Genomic DNA, 19627 nt, shown 5'->3' on the forward strand with positions numbered 1-19627 from the left:
CCTGATTACGTAACTGATATTTTGCGCCTTTTAAGATGCATGATTGATTGTCACAGTTGAGTGACCAGGTGACAAAGGCTTACCTGTTGTTAAGGATAGTTAATACGGATTCAGATTCTAGCTTGAATTGGAGCACATGTACATGTTATAAGCTGGAAAGAATCAACTACCATTAGACATGTTTTGAATCAATGTTAGACTTGATACATAATCAAATATAACATGATTTTCATGCTAAGATACTGTTTATAAATGATCAGAGCAAAGACCAATATTATTTAAAATAGAGAAGATCCAAGATACAATAATGAAAGCCTTCAAAAAGATCATCAGAACAGTTTGAGGTATGCTTATTGTAATGAGAGAAAATGATAAACATTTGTGCTATATCATTCGTTGTATTCAGATTTATATACAGCCATGTTTGAATTTTACATCTCGCAGGTTAAATGATGTTGGAAAATATGACGTCACACTAGTCCTCCTCAGTACTAAGTAATCCAATATGGTACGAAGACGTAGCGACAATGCGGAGCGTTCCATGACAGAGCTGGAAATCCAAATGAAGCGAGGAACTCCGGAGAAATGCATCCTGCTTTCCCACAGTGCCCCGTCAGTGCAGATGTTCTATGCACTGAGGATGAGACTTGAATCATGCAGTGAAGCATGGCTACAAGAGTTTCTAGACCTCGATGGCCTACAAAGTCTATTGACCTCCCTCTGTCAAATGACTGGGCGAGGATTCACAAGTTTCTCAGATGCTATCTTTCAACTGGATTGTATCTCATGTATCCGGAACATACTGAACACTCATGTAGGACTCGATTTCATGATAAAAAATGATGGATATACATCAAAGCTTTCTCAGGGTTTGTACACATCATAAACATAATTTGTATCGGTCAGATAGAGTGGTAGAATGTTGCAGACATCAAATTATTTATACTAGAGCAAGGACATAATTTTCTTACTTGATGCTTGGTCTGTTAATTTCACATCCATGTTAACAAAACGATATTTCTTGCATCAAAGAATTAACACATTTTGATAATAAATTCAACTGCACCATTTATGCATAAGTACAGTTTTCTTCCAGAAAAAAAAGCAAAAAAACATTTCATGTACATTTTACACCAAGTAAACTATGGCTAACATTTTAATAATTTTAGCTGTGTGCTAAGTCAGTCCCAATCTGAAATAGTCGGAAGAATGCCTGTATAATGTATAATTGGTACATAAACTTTTCTGGATTAAAAACCAAACTATTAAATCACACATATTAGATATAGCAATGTTTCTACAAAAATCCTGAAATAATTGATTAACCAAAAAAACAATACAAATTGATATATATGTATTACAGTGCCATTAATTTCTGTTTGACAGCATTGAGCATTAGCAATACATTACCCAAGAAGCAGATCCTAGAAATGATGTCAGCCATCTGTGCCTACAGTAACCTGGGTTATCAGGCAGTCCTCACAGCACTTGGTCACTTCCAGGTAAAACATTTAGTCACTTCCAGGTAAAACATTTAGTCACTTCCTGGAAATCTTGGTTTCTTCCAGGTAAAACATTTAGTCACTTCCTGGTAAATCTTGGTCACTTTCACGTAAATATCAAACACTTGTCACCTCCACATAAGGCACTTGGTCACTTACAGGTGAAAACACTGGATCACCTCTGGGTAAAACACTGGGTCACTTCCAGATAAACACTGTAACCTTTAGGTAAAACACTTGGTCACTTAAAGTTGAAAACACTGTCACTTCAGGTAAAACACAGGTGAAAACACTTGGTCACCTCTAGGTAAAATACTGGGTCACTTACAGATATAAACACCCTGTCACCACTAAGTGGAACACTCGCTCACCTGCAAGTGAAACAATCTGTAATCTTTGGGTGAAACACGTGTTCACTTACAGGTTAAAACACGCGGCCACTTACAAGTGAAACAATCAGCCATCTTAAGTTCAAACACTTGGTCACTTACATGTAAATGATCTTTAGTTAAACACTCGACACTTACAAGTTAAAACTCTCTCTCACCTCCAGGTAAAACACTCAGTCACCTCTAGGTCAAACTCAAACCTCTCATTTTGATTATTCCAGACAGTTGAACCTTTAGTAGTAGTCAATATCTTGCTGACAATATCATGTGTATATTAAAAACACATAGGATAAACATTTGAAATGCTCACAGTATGTAATATGATACCAAGCTGTGTACAACAAATGAGATCACTGACTAAAGAAGCCAGGCTTTAAAAGTGAAAATGAAATTTTACAATTTAACAAATTCATTATACTTCAACAGAAGGAAATGGACCAGACTCATCGATTCAGCATCATCATCAATGAGCTGAAGTCAGCAGAGACTGTATCCTACAAGACAGCCATATTGACCTTTATCAACACTGTCCTCAACTGTACCCTTGACCTGGTGGATCGTAACCGCCTCAGAAATGAGTTTGTTGGTAAGGACCCAACTGGAAAGGACTTTTACAGATACATGTCCTATATATCTTAGATACAGGATAAATTACAGATATGTGAATATCCTGTCATTGGTGATCAAAGATTCACAAAATACAGCTTGTTTTTGTAAAACCACGAAAATTTAACCCCACAAAAGTATGTGATTTCACAGTATATCTAATACATTTTGTCACTTATAATATGGTTCTGATAGTTGATCAGCATTTGGGATCAAAGTGTTCTACTAATACCGACATTTTCTTTAAAAAGGAATCAAATACTCAAACATATATCTGGTGATTGCATATTTATTATAAGATGTGAAACCATTTTGCAATAATTTGATGTCAGTTGTCGTTGGTTTACTTGAACCATCAGCCATGTTTGTTAGGCCTAATATTTCAATATGTTTCTGTTTATGCTACACACTTTTCCATCACCAGTATACTGTACATGGGTTAGACTAACACTAACAGGTTTTTCTATTTAGGACTGAACTTGCTTGATGTGCTAACATTTCTGAGAAAAGAGGAAGCTGACGATGACCTTCACCTTCAACTTCAGGTACTTAACTACACTTATAGTGACATACTCTTGGACTGATACCAGTGTTACTTTGTTGTATTCAATTTCATTATAATATTTTGCATTTGTTACATATACTCATAATTATTATGTAATTGATACGTCACTTAAATCTGGTTCATTTTTACTTAAGAATATTAAATGTGTTTCAAATGAATGTTCATCCCCATCTAAAGCACAGCTCACTATGAAAGGTATAGGTTTAAACAATTGTGATTTTCATAACTTCGTGGGCTGCGATGGTCAAATAAATTAAGCCTCTTTGTCTTTTGTCTTTGTCACCTCTGAGTTGCGGTTTCGAGGCCTACATGGTGCAGTTGCCAGGTACTGGTCAAAGGCTGGTTTGGTGGTTTTTCTCTGGGATCTCTGACTTTCTTCCTCTACCAAAACCTAGCATGTCCTTAAAGGACCCTTGCTGTTCATAGGATGTAAAACAATACACCAATTTTTATCACTTTACTCAATTTTCAGGTAAAACTCATAATAGCTTGTTGATCCCTTAATGTTTTTATATTGTCAGGTATTTCATGAAAAGAAGCATGCTGATGAGGAAGTGCTGTATCAGGATCACTTTGTGGACTTCAACAGTCCTGAGGACCTGGTAGATCTCATACAGAGCAAGGTCAGACAAAACTCTGGGCTAGTACAGATGTTAATGTTAGAAAGTTTCAAACTGTTACAGGAATTTTGTGTCTGTTCTTGATTGATATCATTTCATTCCTATATGTAAAGAGTTTACCTTTTATGACTCCTTAAGAGCTGCTGCAAAATTTACAGTATAAGGTTACAGAAAGCATCCATGTCCATCGATAGGGAAAATATAGTGAAATAACCCTGTTTTATAAGATTCCAATATTATCAATTCTTTGATTAGTGAAAAAGTGTTTGGTAATTATACCTTTTTGTTTTAGATATTTGGAACTCCAAAAATGGTTTCTTTTGTGAACATCCTGCAAGATCTACTGGCTATAGACAGTGTCTATAACAAAAACAGGTGAAATATTTCACATTCATGTTATATAGAAATTCCTTTTCTAGCTCGATGCTTAGACAGTAACACTAAGTATCAGATGTTGATAATATTGTTAAATCCCTCATCAGTAGATATTAATTCTGTCAGTTTGATAGTTCCTTTACTGGTAAACAAGTAAGAACTAATGTTGAGATCAAATAAATTGTGCCATTCTTAGGGAAAAAAGGACAAATCAACTGATGCCATTTTTTTTTAAATTGAAAAATTCATTTTTTGATGGACATATGCATTCTTGTACAAGAAAATATAAAGCAGACAACAATATCTGAATTAAACACCATGTGTCATTCATATTTTAATATTTGTAGAAACTACCAGCGATGGAAAAACTCTCCTGTAATGCTGTCTTTAGATAACATGTGAAATATTAGATCCTTTTTGATGATATGTAACTTTGAAAATAATTTACTTCTCGAAAAAATAAAAGCAAGAATTTAGAATAATTTATCTATCTTCCCTGAAAATAAACATTTACAAAATTTTTAGTGGATTAAAAACCTGTCATGATGTATTCAAATAGAAATGTTTGAGCTTTTTTAATATATGTTTTTCTACAATCCAGCTGAAGTGATAATACTTATAATATGGTAGGTAAACATACAATATATTGTATTGCTATATGTTACCTACCAATATTTACAAGTATGGCAACATCTTATTGATGTGGGTGTGGTCAATGTATATACACACACATAAATATATACATATATAATATCCATGACATAGCAGCTGGCATCAGTATCATAAAACAATCTTATGTCTAAAACTGTGTCGAATTTTGACTTAGCCAATCACAAATAATGTCAAGTAAGGAGAGGTCGTGTGAACGGTTTGGTAAAAACTTAAAGATTGTTTCATGATAACGTATATTCTTATTTATCTGTAATATTGATTGGGAAGTTTATGTCCGTTGCTTATATAACAACATCACAAAATTACAATAAGTCATCCTGATCGGCCTTCACAACAGTTTACATCACTTCCTGTCCATCAGGATAAGATTCATTCATCAAGTTAACGCTCCTTCATTGTGTCTTTGTTATACTGCTTACTAAAGTCAAAATTCATCCATTTGATTAATAATCATTCGTCAGGTATAAACATATACTACATACATATTTACTGTATAGTGTTGGAAGTCTTGTGTAATGATTAACAGGCTTTTTAGATCAATAATTACACGTAGGTGGTAATTTGAAGCTGTTTTTATTATCCTGAAAATCCATTTCTGATTTTTGTGAAAAAACAGATGTAAAAAATGTGCATGATCTTTTGGTAGCACATTTAAGAAAAATAAAAACAACATCCTTGAATTGTGAGAAAGTCTGCTGCAAAGGAACTTAATTATTCTGACCTGTGTTAATATCTCATTTAGTATTAAACAATAATCATCAACCATTTTTAAGTACTGCTACGATGATCAGGTCACTAATTTATCTTAGTTAGTCTGTTAACTAACTTTTTCTGTTATTTAGCACAAAGCTCTGGAAAAACATTGACAACCTGGTCCACCAAGCCATTCACACCTGTGGTTACGATGAAGTTCAGTCTTGCTCCAAGAATGACATTTTGGCCCTTGACCTCTTACCTGATGACTGTGACCTTGGCTTGCAATATATAACCAATTACCAACTGCAGTCAGCTTTTGCACCAAAGGGCATGGCAGGGTCAATGACAAAATCAACTGATATCAAAAGTATGTCACAGCGAAATTCAACCAGCCCTTTGTTGTTGAACAGAGACCACAACAAGTGTGAAAATGATACTGGAGTTGAGTTGACTAACAGTAGTGATGAAAGGTCAAAGGTTGCATACAGGACTAATATGTTGGAGTCACTAGACCGTAGCCATTACGATAATGTATTCCTCAGTGAGAAGGAGATGAGTCTTAGTGCTGATACACCTACTAACAAGTCAGCGCTACAGCGTAGGTACCAGATCAAGAAAATACCAACTCCTCAGCCTCACAAGACATTAAAGCATCTCTCCTGGCTCCGACTCGGGGACAATACTGTTGGTTTGTAAATTTTTATATTTCTCGTATCAGAAATACAAACTCTGGTTGTATAATCCTAATATTAGATAGGGTATTTAAAGTCATTTGTGCTCCATTTAATAATGATGCTGGTTTATCCAGGTTCAGCTTCTTCCATGTTGCTTAAAAACATTCCTGAACTGATAGAATCAGTAGCTACAGTATAAATAGTGATGGGACAACAGTATTTGAGAATATCTACATATTTTTCAATTTGTAATCATACCAATTAAAGAAAAGAAAAGGAATTTTCTGCAAAGAAAATTTGATTGCCAAAATTAACCATTTTCCCATCAAGGTTCTCATTTGACCAAAGATTTAGAGATCTAGAGATTTCAACATGTATACCTAGACATACTTGAAGATGACATTGTATATATATCGCTGCATTTTGTTGTCACCAAGATGTCACACATGAATATTTACTGGATGTGCCGTGTGAACCTGTATTCTTACATGCATGTTTTTACCAGCCCGAAGAAAATGTTCAAAATATATCAAATGACTTCTTATTCTTAAATTTGGTCTAAGCTTAATTCTTTTGAACACATCAGTGTATTTTAAAAAAGAAATGCGGTGAACTAAAGATTAAAGTTCTGTTCCAGTAATTAGATGTAACTTGTGTCAGATCTGATTCTGGAGTGAAATAGGCTCCTGTATCTCCTGTAATCAGGTTGGATAAGGATGTACAATAGCTTGATATGTAATCTTCCTGAATTGAATATCTGTAAATTGTGTGCACATAATTCCCCCCTCCCAACAAAAAATTTAAATACACTCGCTAAATGTGTTTCACTGCTTGATTACAGTCAACTGATTTCCTGGAGTTCCAGAAATCAATACTCCGACATGGAGTAGAAAATTGCTTTCCAACAAGAAATTTAATGACCACATTTTTGTATATGTTATGTTTGTCTTGCCACGAACTAGCTGATAAAAGTTGTTTTCAATTATCATGCCCACTGCTTGGAAGATCGTTTTTACTTTTGAAGTTTCGGATTGTACCATGAATTATTCTACTTATCAGGTTCTATGTCTCCTATTACAAATTGCGGCCTTCTGGAACTGCTACAAAGAATCTTCGTTGATACATATGTATGACGTGTAGAAAAAATGAATGAAAATAGTTGTTGGATTATTGGCTCAATAGTTACTAGTAACCAAGAGCTAATTCTATTCACCTGGTGTCCACGTCAGCATCACATCCGAAAACATTTCATAAGCCCTTATCATACATTCCATATCCCAAAAAGTTGGCATTAACAATAAGTGGTTAAAGATTGATAGTTATTTTTGTTTTGTTTTTTGCACATTTTTTTTCGAGGAGGTGGGAGGGGGAGTTATCATGTTTTAGACTTTGGAAACTATGTAAATGTTTGGATTGCATTTTGCAGTGACTGCTGCCAATGAATTTAGTATAATCATTGCACTTGTTTTACATTGTAGATAATATAGATATTATTTTTTAAATAATACAGTTGTTCATCTTGTTGTTTATGTAATAGTGAGGAAGGAACCTTCATTATTTTCCAGTAAATAATGTCATTACTTGATATAAAAATTCATATAGTGTAACTCTTCATTGTTCTACAGACAGACATAAAGACAGTGTATGGATGGTATCAAGTGGGAATCATCGAATGTCTCCTGACTTTGAGGAGTTGGAACGTCTTTTCCAGGTTCAGGAGCGACATGAGGAAGACATGAATGAGGTAAAATGAGTATTGAGTTAGGGATGAATTAATAGTTAAGTGATAATGAGATTGAGAATATTGAATAGATTGTGAGGTGCAAATACATAAATGTTGTTAGTCTGAAATTTTAATATCAATTTCTATTGCTGAGATGGACTCTGAAAGAACTAGTGTGTGGACAAAGATATTTAGGATTTGTTGTGAATCAGTAATTTTATATTATGATGAAGGAATGATCAACAAAAACCTGATGAAGTCATCTAGACAAAACTTTATGTGATATGATATGGAGAAAAATGTTTTGAAATTTTGTATCTGCTTCTCTCGCCGCAATTCCTCTTATCTACCAAGAAGGAAAACATGTAGAATCTGTTTTTTGTAATAATGACACAGCGAATAAAATATTAACTTAGACGTCAGTATGTCGTAGTGTAAAATTCATACTTCTCGTATTTCTTGTGTCCCTGCCATTTAATGGGAGGTTAAGTGGGGAGGTGACACGGGTGGGCACGGAGTCCTCTATCTCTAGGTCGTGGTTCTAGAGGTTACGTGTTAGGAAGTGGGTGGGGTTTCATCGGGAACTGGATGGAGGTTGGGGATTTGTTTCTGAAAACTCTGGCTTTCCATCACCACCAAAACCTGGCATGCCCTTGAATGACCTTAGCTCTTAACAGAATGTAAACCAACAATTATCCAATCATTGTGTATGTCCTCTCCCATCATGTTCACCCACATTGCATCCTATTATGTCTTGAATCAATGTTATCATGTAAGTGACTTCATTTCTAACAGGATTTGAATTAACTCTATGCAAAAGTTAGTCCTAGCAATATCTGAATGAGTCTCTGTGTTTGTTACATAAATTATTTCCATAGGCAGTAACAGTGTACCAAAACATGAAGGTGATAGCATAAGTGATAGAGAACACCTGTCAATATTTTATCTTCTATAATGACTGTAAATTATTTCATCTTCTGTAAAAGATTTAAATGTTTAATTTGTTTTTATACAGTTTCCAATAAATATCTATCTTCGATATACAAATAAGAACATCACTGTGTTGTCTAGGTGATTCTACTGAACCCACAGACACGTAGAAACCTGAACTTGTTTCTGGGTCGGATGGAGATCAGTGCCGAGGAACTGATACAGAGTTTGGAGACAGGAAACTCTGTGATTGTCAATCTTCCAACCCTACGATACCTCCTCCACGTACTGCCCCAACCCCAGGAGGCAAGTAGATAGATATTTGTGATATGTTCCAATGTTAGTGTTGTGTGTGTGTGTGTTTGTGTGTTGGGGGTGGGGGGGGGGGCGGGGCATGTCTTGTTACCTGTTTTGTGATTACCTTTAAAGAATCTAGTTGTAGCATGTAGTTTAACTTACCCAGATACATATATATGTACTCTTACATTACATTTCGGATAAAATATTCCTCACCTTCAGCAGGGAATCCGAAGGTTATTGTGATATACTCAAACCCCCAAGAGGTATACAGTGCCCTACCACAAGGAGCATGACAATATGTTACATGTAGACAAAACAATACTGCCCTGTATTGGTGATTCCATTTTGTTTGGCTTGTATATATCAGTTTTTATCCTGAGGTTGTATCTCTTTGTTAATTTTGTGAGCTGTCCATTTTTGTCCAATGTTACTCTATATTGTATGAGCTATATTCAACTTACTTCATGGTTCTGGACACTGTTTGAAGTGATTACCTCCTCCACTCTGAGAGTTCTGTGTTTGACAAACCTGGTGTCCCTTTTTGTGTTACTGTTACGTATTTTACTACTGAAATCCTTACATAAAAATCCACCTTCCTTAATGTTTAACAAAAAAGTGTAGATGTTTGTTAAATTTATTAATTTCTGATAAAGCTACCAATTCAAGCTTTAGCAGAGCTGTCTTCAGACAAATACCGGTATACAATGTAATGTAAACAAAATAATTTCCAGATTGCCACACTACAGTGCTTTGATGGTCAGAGGCATGACCTTGGAATGCCAGAACAGTTTGTACTTCTGCTAGCAGACATCCCAGACTATGAAATCCTTATACAGGGACATCTGACCAGAGCAGAGTACACTTCAAGCCTCCAAAAGCTGAAGAGCTCGCTCAATGTGATGATAATGATGTGTAAAAAGATCATGCAGAATTCTGACCTTAAAGAGTTTATGCACTTCGTGCTACACATCGGTAATTTTCTGAATCATGTAAGTATTTCATGTCTTTTGTATCAAACAGTAGACACTGTCTACATTGATTTTATTAAATCTTAATCTACATCTTTTGAAATTGCATTATCAGGACGATACAGATATTATATAAAAATGATCCAGTTGTGGTGTTTATTGTGACTTTAAATAACTGCAGAAATTATAATATTTGAATACCTTTTTAACAAGACAGTTTACATAGTTAAAAAGCTTACATGCAGCCGTAAGGATAAGATATCTTGATGAAATGACAAATCAACAGAAAACAAGTGCAAGTATTTTTGTGTTTTTGTGCAATACTTTCTCACTAAATGTATATGTGATGATAATTTCAGGGATGTCTTCATGGAGATGCGATGGGATTTAAGGTGTCAAGCTTGGAGCGCCTGATGGATGTCAAGTCAACCCTGCCTAATCAGTCGTTACTCCATCACATCGTTAAGATGGCTGAACAGAAGGATAAATCCATGCTACAATTCATTGACGAGCTACTCCCTTTGGAAAAGGCCGTCAGGTACAAGGGGAGACAACTCATCTAAAATTGAGAATAATGCTGTCTTATAACAAATATTCAGAAAGAAGGAAGATTGGGCATTAAAACAAAAATTGTCACAGTATCACTTCTGATAAAAATGTATCTGTCATGTGTATAAGCTTTTCAGTAATGATGAAACGTGAGCTTTCAACCTCAGTAAAAGTTGTCACTTTTACTTAATTTGAAATAAGGAATCTGTAAATATCTGAGGTTTTCTATTCATTGGATGAATATCGGAAAGGTCCATTATCATAACAACATGCTTATACATAAAAACTGTTTCATGTTTACAGAAAGTTATAGGGAGAATTTTATAAGGTGAAGGACATATTCAATGATATCAGATTCTGTTAAGACTTGCAATTTTATGCATGTTTTTTTTAAATATCACAAATGATGTTATTTCCTTCATACTAACTTTTTTATTTAATGTTGGTTCCGTAACAGTTCGTCACTATATGACATGAAAGGGGAGATATCCAAGTTTAATAAACAGCTGTGTTCCTTTGTTCAACTTCTGGCTTCTGGTGACCATCATATGAAGGACAGATTCCATTCTTTTATTGAGGTAACACCAGATAATTGTATTCTTTCATCAGGGCACTGCAAGTGTCCTGCAATATTATATTATCTTGACTGTCTGATTACATATCTCTATAATACTTCATTTTTCTTCACATTGAAATGCTAAGATAGATTTTAATGATTTTTGTTTTTGCAATTACAGTATCCACATTAAAAAAATTGTAACAGCTGATTTTACAAAACATATTTTGAAATTAAACAAGACAGTTTCAGAAAAATAATGCACCAATTTATTCAAAAGAAGATTTATACAATGCACAATTAAATTAATATTAAACTGATCTTAAAAAAATCACTGCAATGCCATTAGCTTTGTAATATAATTGGGTAACAATTGAATCAGTCTTAGATGGAAAACAAGGGTAATTGTAGTCATCTGTAAGATCAAAGGTTAGACAACCATTACTCCAATCAGTAGACAGCCATTTAAAATTCTTTGGCCTGAAATTTAGGATATATGATTGATACTTCACAACCACTGTAAGTTTTGTATCAAATGATATGACTGAATTTTTGCCAGGAGGTGAAGATGGAGTTACGGGACATCCAGACATTGACTAACACACTGCGGGAGTCCACCCAACATCTAGCTCACTATCTGTGTGAGGATCTTGGCCAGTTTGAGCTGGAGAGTACGCTCAAGTGTCTACACACATTCTGTAGACAGGCCAAGAAGTGTCAAAAGGTATTTTTGAATGGTTTTACTTTTCAGTTTAATTTTAGGAAATCAAAATGAAATGAAAGTAATACTGCATTAGAAGCTGGACAGATTTACATTTGAGAATGTGAGCAATAGGCTGTGTTAGCTTATTTACTACAGCGTTAGCGTATGTAATCTCATTTAAAGATCTGATCTGCATGGTTTAACACTCCCAATGCATGGCGGTTTATTATCCTCAGGAAGTTATACTTATCTGTGCTGTCATGCTTGTATCCTTGGGCAGGATACGTTACCTGAATTGCTTTGGTATGTTCAGTGAGGTAGCCATCAGATTTTACAAGATGACCCTTGCTTTTCATGGAGCAACACACCCAGCAAACTAAACAATCAAACAGAATGTTATCACATAATATATGTTCTTCCATATCCATTCGTGACTGCCATATTAGAAAGTTTGGCTCACCATTGTCTTTAAGAAATGATTTCTGTCTTTACAGGAAAATGAAAGTTTTCAAAAACAGACCCAGGTGGCCAGAAAAAGAGTGGACATGAAATGTCTGACCAAGAACAGACTGCTGTCTTTAGAGTTTGGTAAAGATGCAGGTATGTATCCGCAGTGGATTGGGACCCCTAGAATCTGTAATATTCATCTATAATCATTTATAATCAAAAGGCACCAAAATGTGAGAAATTTGTCAACATTTGTTTCTGATTCTGAAATGTTTCATGCATTGTGATTGTGAATAACAATTGAGAAAGTTCTGTTGTATTTTGTGTGTTATGGTTTCTACAGTTCACTATAAGTCGTGACTATCCGTGATATTAGTTCAAAATAAAACACATGAAGATGAAATATCCTTATGGATACCCCGATCACCAATATATCAGTCATGTGGCCTTGCTATTGATATTCTGAAACGTTTCGTAGGGGCAAGCTCTTCTATGATGGAGGACAGAAACAAAATTCTGGAGAAGATTCTGGATGACCTTCACCGTGGAAATTTCCGCCCAACGGTGACTCTGGAGGCTCATACCCCAGACATGGACATGGATCCAATGGAGTTCAGTGACATCAGTTTTGTTGGCAGCCCCTTTCCTATGCGACCTTCATGTGAGGCCATGGAGGAAGACTTTCTTACCCCACCAAGCAAGAATGTTGGTCCTCGCACAAGCTCAGGTACATACCATACTTTATACTAAACTGAATTTATCAAGATAAAGAATAAAATACACTTCATATTATCCTGAATTTATTAGGATATAGACTAAAGATACACTTCATACCATACTGAATTTATCAGGATATAGACTAAAGATACACTTCATACCATACTGAATTTATCAGGATATAGACTAAAGATACACTTCATACTATACTGAATTTATAAAGATATAGACTAAAGATACACTTCATACCATTCTGAATTTATAAAGATATAGACTAAAGATACACTTCATACTTAACTGAGTTTGTTAGGTTATAGAATAAATGAAAAGCATGTCATATCATACAGTATCTGTGAGGATATAGAATAAAAATACACTTCATACCATACTGAATTTATTAGGATATAGACTAAAGATACACTTCATACCATACTGAATTTATTAGGTTATAGAATAAAAAGCATGTCATATCATACTGAATTTATGAGGATATAGAATATAAAATACACTTCATACCATACTGAATTTATTAGGATATAGACTAAAGATACACTTCATACTTAACTGAGTTTGTTAGGTTATAGAATATGAAAAGCATGTCATATCATACAGTATCTGTGAGGATATAGAATATAAAATACACTTCATACTATACTGATTTTATTTGGATATAATAAGAATAAAAATTGTATGCACTATTGTTAAGTAGTGGTTGGGTGTAGGGTTTATAAATAAACAATTTATTATTCATGTAATAAGTGTTTGGAATTAACCTCCTTTCGAGAGAAAGTTCAAATCAAGAAAAAATCATTGCTATACCTCCATGGTACTTGAGGTTTGAAAGGTTGTGTCTTTAAAAACTTGGTTTCTAACTGTTCCATAAAAAGTAATTGTTTATACCTGTATACACTGATAGTCTGGATTTACATATTACAGTCTTCTCTCCCACCGCTGTTTTAATCTATTAACTCATAGTCGGCTTTGATCAATGATCATTGTTTCTTTGATTCTTACCAGTAAGTTATAAATCAGGGTTTTATTTATCAGAACTCTATTGATGAAATGAGAAATTAAGTGTTGTCAAAAAGTGGTTGGCATCACAATGCAAGAAAATTTTATATGAAGAAATTTCTAGGGCCTGTGTAACCTTTGTCAAATTGAAACATATAGGCAAAATGGTTATGTGACAGTGACTTATCCTACATTGCATGGGTAGGCCAGTGGTAGAGGCGTTGGAAGTTGTGTCAAGAGATTTATGAAAACTATTGTGCATGACAAAATGTAATAATATTTTATCTATTTCTTGATGAACTGCTTTCTGTTTGCTTCAGCCTTATCACATATACACAGTGCCAGGGTGCAGCCACAATTTTCAGGGTTTGTCATAATAATACATTTAAAATGCAATTAATTTTTTTCACTTTTCATTTACTAGGTAGGTCACTTGCCCCATGTAGAGTTTACAATTATTTGTTAATTGTGTGGCCTTATGCTTGTTGGTAATTTAAATATACATTTGCTGTTACAGAAGCAGATATACTGGCAGAGGATTCACAACAAGATATCACAGCTGATTTCTCTAAAGACTGCATTGAAAACTATGATGAGGAACCAAAAAATTGGATAGTGCCCAATACTCTAGAAACATTTCCAGACCGTCGTTTGGACATGGTGAAAAAACAAACCAAGCACCAGGGCCACAATCGCAGCCGAAGTGATCTTGCTAATTCTATTATCACTGCAGAGAAGTGGATGAAGTATGAAGAACTACGGCATCAGGAATCATTGCATGAAGATATGGCAGCTCCCTTGGCTGAACCCGAGAGTATGTGTGCAATCTCAACACTTAATCTGGAAAATAACGGAAGATTTGTCGACAGAGATGATGTCAAGTATTTTGAAGAACAGCAGAAGGAGATTAAGCAGGAAAACGTTTGTTCTGTAGAGGAGGGACCAATTGTGAAATTGCCACTTTCAGAACTTTTGCCTGATATGAAAAGCTGCATGGATACTAAAGAGATGGCAAGCAAAAGGCCAGAAAAGAGGTCATCTGTCAGTAACTTTTTCAACAAAATATCTCGAGCAGTGCTTAAACCCAAGAATGTATACAACACTCCAGGATCCAATGTATCGTCTAATACAAAGAGTCAGAAAGACGGCTTCAGAATGTTTGGTCGAAGGAAGACGACCTCGTCACTGACCTCAGAAAACAAAGAGAATATAGCAGTAGTTGAACGTATGTCACAAAGGTTATCATCTGTTGATAAAAAGTTTGCAGTACAAGAACTCAGAAAAATTAAAAACAACAAACTTCGAGCCTCTAAAGGAAAATAACTATCATGATGCTAAATTTTGCCTACTTCACTTTTTTTAATTGAAGGGGGATAACTCCTGCAGGAAACACCTGTTATTAGATAGAGTGAATTGTCACATTTGTGTTCAAAACTGAATTTTTTTCCTGAGTATATAATTTTTGTGCAAATATGTAATTTTCTGGTGTTTGGTTTGCTTGCTTAGTACTGAACACAATTTGATAGAAAGTATTGAAATGTTATTATTTTCTAGAACCGGAAAAAATGAACCATTGCTTGCATACAAAGATATCAGAAAAGTAGATGTGGTTCATATATCTGATAGTCAAACTATCACAACTGTGAACATCTACCGGTAGTGTATGTCTTTTCAAAAGCAGGTTCTGTCCTTTTTTTTTTTTTTTTTTTACATTTGCATGTTGTTAATATCATTTTCTTTTGTAATTTACAAGTGCTCATTTAAAAAATCTGGGTTTGTTTACTGTGGTTTAATAAGGCATTTGCTCACTAAGCTCTATTTGTTAAAATGATTTACATTTTTTTCATATATTTGTTGAAAATGCTTATTTACAGATAATTGTGTAGTGATATTTACAGTGATCAGAGCTTTAAATTGGTCCCTGAAAAATATAATGTTGACACCCCACAAATAGTTTTTGTCTCATCAGAACACATTTCCTGTAGGATATTAGTTGTGAGTCTCAATTTGGAGGAAAAAGTAACAAGACGTTTGGTGCTCAAAGGCTGTATGAAGCCATGGCAGTATGTTTAGTGTAGCAAGGTAGATGTAGTTTATGAATAGGGCTTATGATGCGTGGTATTTTTAACTACCACTAGTGTACATCTAGTCATTTTTGTCACACTCGAGATGAAAATTAGAAAATCCAAAAATAGATAGCTTGTAGAAGTGATGTGATGAGAATAATATAAATCAAAAGAAGATTTCTTGGATCTTGTCTTAATTCTGTAATAATTAAAAAATTTGTTGTGATAAAAGATCTGGATTTCAAGAAGTCCAGTTAATGCTTAAAAGATTTTTCAACGCGGAGAAATAGTAAGATAAAAATGTTATAATTTTTAAATATTTTAAAATTTGTTTGAGGTGAAATTTACAATTTACAATTTTTTTGTTTGCACTGTTGTAATGATCAGTTCAAATATCCACTGACCCCTACAGCAAATAGTAGATATTTGGATGGACAGACATTTGGTGTAGGATATTTGTCCATCAAAATTAAGAAGTCAGGGGAAACTCAAGTTATAAAAAGGTGTTCACAACCATCAAAGTTTTTGTGCAATTTTTGCGTAACATTATTTATCGGTGTAAAATGTAAATAGCCTTATTAATGTTTGTCGGTTTATTAGTGTCAGAATGTTTTGTTTTTACACAGTTGTCTTTCACGCACTAGGTGCTTTCACTTATCTCTGTATTGTAGCGTCAGTACAAAATGTGATAATTCCTCCGCAATATTATTCTGATCACATTCCAATCATTTCAAATTTTTTAATGAACAACAAAATTTTTCTAGACCCCTTACTAAATAAACATTGGTAGATAAAATGTTTATAAACTCTTTTTTGAGTTTTAATATAGTATCAAATTTAATCTATGATGGTAAAGATTATTTTCTTTAAAAAATTGTGATAGTGATATATCAATTTACATTGTTTATGTGTAATGTACAATGTGTAATGATACCATTTTCTTCAGCTCGGATTGGGAAATCTAAACTTGAGATGATAACATGTCGGTCAAAAACATCTTGTTACTGATATTCAAGTGTTTGGGTAAAATATTCCTGTGAGAGAACTTGATGTTGTTATAAAAAGTGTCTTGGATTTTCCGATTTAGAATGGCATATAGGGTTAGGGGTCACAATCCACTGTTTGAATCATTCAGGCTTGTTTAGGAATGTTTACGCCTAGAAAAAGAAAAATTGACTAGAATCTGATCATGTGGTTGTATGTCATTTGGATGACGTGTACCTAAACTCTGCAATTCATTACTAAATGTTAATTATCTCCCCTTGCACCAATACAAGTATATCTAAGCAATTGCAACCAGAGTTTCTCAGAGGTTTTCATAGTTTGTACAGTAGGGCTCAGTAGCTTCTAGCACAATTTCTTGCCATGTAGATGAAGCACCACCTTTTTTTTCTTTTTACTTTTAATGACCAGTCTCATAACATAATTACAATGTTAAACATGTATTTTTTCTTTATTTTCCTATTTACATTATTTGTTTTCTTAAGACCATTACCAATAGATGGTTGGCTGCCCTTTGTCTGTGATCCTTCTTTAATTCTTGTTATCACTATTCTTGAGAAGTCCTGGATGGATGATTTAAAATTTTCCTATAAAGGTTCCCCTTTTAGTACGCTCTTTGGATTTTGCGATTTTTGGACTGATTTGGAAAGCATACTGGCTGCCTAGCGGCTGTCTTGGATTTTGACTATTTCTTTAGAAATATTGGATGGGACTTTCTCAAATTTCATAAGTAGGCCCCCTAATTGTGCACTTTTGACTTTGGGACTAATCAGGTAAGTGAAACAGATAGGTATCTGGGATGTTGACAATTAAAGTTTGTTGTTGATATTTCGTGATAAGTACTGAAAAAGTCTTTTTCAAATTTCATATGAAGGATCCCTTTGGTCCCTAGTACTGTGATACCTTTAAGTTTTGAAGCTGGTGACACATTCATCTCTCAAATAGACATCCAATATTTGATCCCTCGAATGGACATAAATATGTATAGAGTCAGTTGCTAGACCCCATTGGTTTTATTTGATAACTCCTTCCTCCCATAGTGAGACTATTCGCATGCTTCCATCTGCAAGAATGATTGATATAAGCGGATAGCTTGTTTCCCTGTTGTTGTAAAATAAAGTTTATATTTAAGAAGGTCTGGATGGATCTTTCATAAATTTTCTTTTACCCGGTATGTAAGTTCCTCTTGGCTCATCAGAATTCCCCGCACAGGTAGCGATTCCTTATTCTCATTCCCAAGACAATAAAAGGTTATGTTAAGTTAGGTTATGTCCTACACTATCTAAAGTGTGGAACACCTTCTGCACACATACTATTTATTTTCATTTTATCTTCATAAAACATTTTATCAATGTAAGTAAATAGAAAGATTTTGACGACGATGCTAAATATACTGGAAATTAAATATAGAACCAAAATACCAAGTCACTATAGGAGAAATTAGATTCATATACATTCATAATAAATACATGTTATAAAAAATACAGGTGGTTTATACACTACATGTTTTAAATGGTATGTGTTGATTATATATAGTAGTTTATTTCATACAGTGTTTCTGTTCTTGTATAAAACCTGTACTATTGTTACCTTTAATGGTTGTTGTTCTTAGTCATAATATCCCAGTCAACAGTATTGATTATTTTTCCCAATCAGATTTTTGATTTATTTTTATTATATTTTTCTGAAATGGCAGTAAATGATGTGTTTACAAAGTAACGTGTTTAGGAGTGTATTGTAAACTATAACATATCATAAATCTCGTAGTGTGAAAGGAATTGGGACATTGGATGTTATAAAAATCAAAATTTATTGTGTGCCATTCCTTTATATATTGTATTGTAACATGTCTTGATATCATATTGTTACTAAAATTATTGAATTTTGTACCAGTTTTAATCACATATACAATACCAATATATATTTATACATATATCAGTGTGATACTTATATAATACAATAACAGGATTGTACTTATCTAAAATTATTATCCTTCTATAATTATCAAACACCTTTATTAAAATATTTACTTAATTTCACTTACACCATAAAACATATATATATATATATATATATATTTTAAATATTAAATGGAGTTGTGTTCATTAACATTTAAAGAAAAATCTCCAAATACCCAATATAACATCTAAAGTTTACACCAAGCTTTTAAATGGAGTTATTTCCCTTGCATCATATTTATTAAGAGTTCAGCTCGGTACAGAATATTCACACAATTGTCTCGAATCATTTGCTTTTACAGTTGTAGAAGTGTTCAGTTTATCGTGATGGTGGGTGTTATGAACTGCCTTTGTTTTGACAGGTTGTGGGTGTCTAATAGATAGCCTTTGTTGTACACTCAAATTGACCATGACTTTTTTGTACACTCAAACTGACCATGTCTTTTTTGTACACTCAAACTGACCATGACTTTTTTAACAATCAATTTGACCATGGCTTTTTTGTACACTCAAATTGACCATGGTTTTTATGTACACTCAATATGACCATGGCTTTTTTGTACACTCAAATTGACCATGTTTTTTTTTGTACACTCAA

At 34.0% G+C, this 19627-nt stretch overlaps 1 protein-coding gene across 1 annotated transcript; it reads left to right on the forward strand.

Moving 5' to 3' along the window:
• The first annotated feature begins 505 nt into the window (after window positions 1-505).
• Window positions 506-15326, forward strand: LOC132559421 (inverted formin-2-like). The gene is made up of 16 exons (XM_060224034.1): window positions 506-869; window positions 1387-1502; window positions 2318-2477; window positions 2969-3042; window positions 3584-3685; window positions 3975-4057; window positions 5572-6113; window positions 7725-7843; window positions 8894-9058; window positions 9784-10041; window positions 10380-10558; window positions 11027-11147; window positions 11685-11849; window positions 12323-12428; window positions 12754-13002; window positions 14521-15326. Exons 1-16 carry the CDS (start codon window positions 506-508, stop codon window positions 15324-15326), a joined length of 3609 nt encoding a protein of 1202 aa, XP_060080017.1.
• The last annotated feature ends 4301 nt before the right edge of the window (window positions 15327-19627 follow it).

This window comes from Ylistrum balloti, unplaced genomic scaffold (genome assembly GCF_031769215.1).
Source record: "Ylistrum balloti isolate Yb309-2 unplaced genomic scaffold, AGI_CSIRO_Ybal_v1 Utg370910, whole genome shotgun sequence".
NCBI classification, from domain to species: domain Eukaryota; kingdom Metazoa; phylum Mollusca; class Bivalvia; order Pectinida; family Pectinidae; genus Ylistrum; species Ylistrum balloti.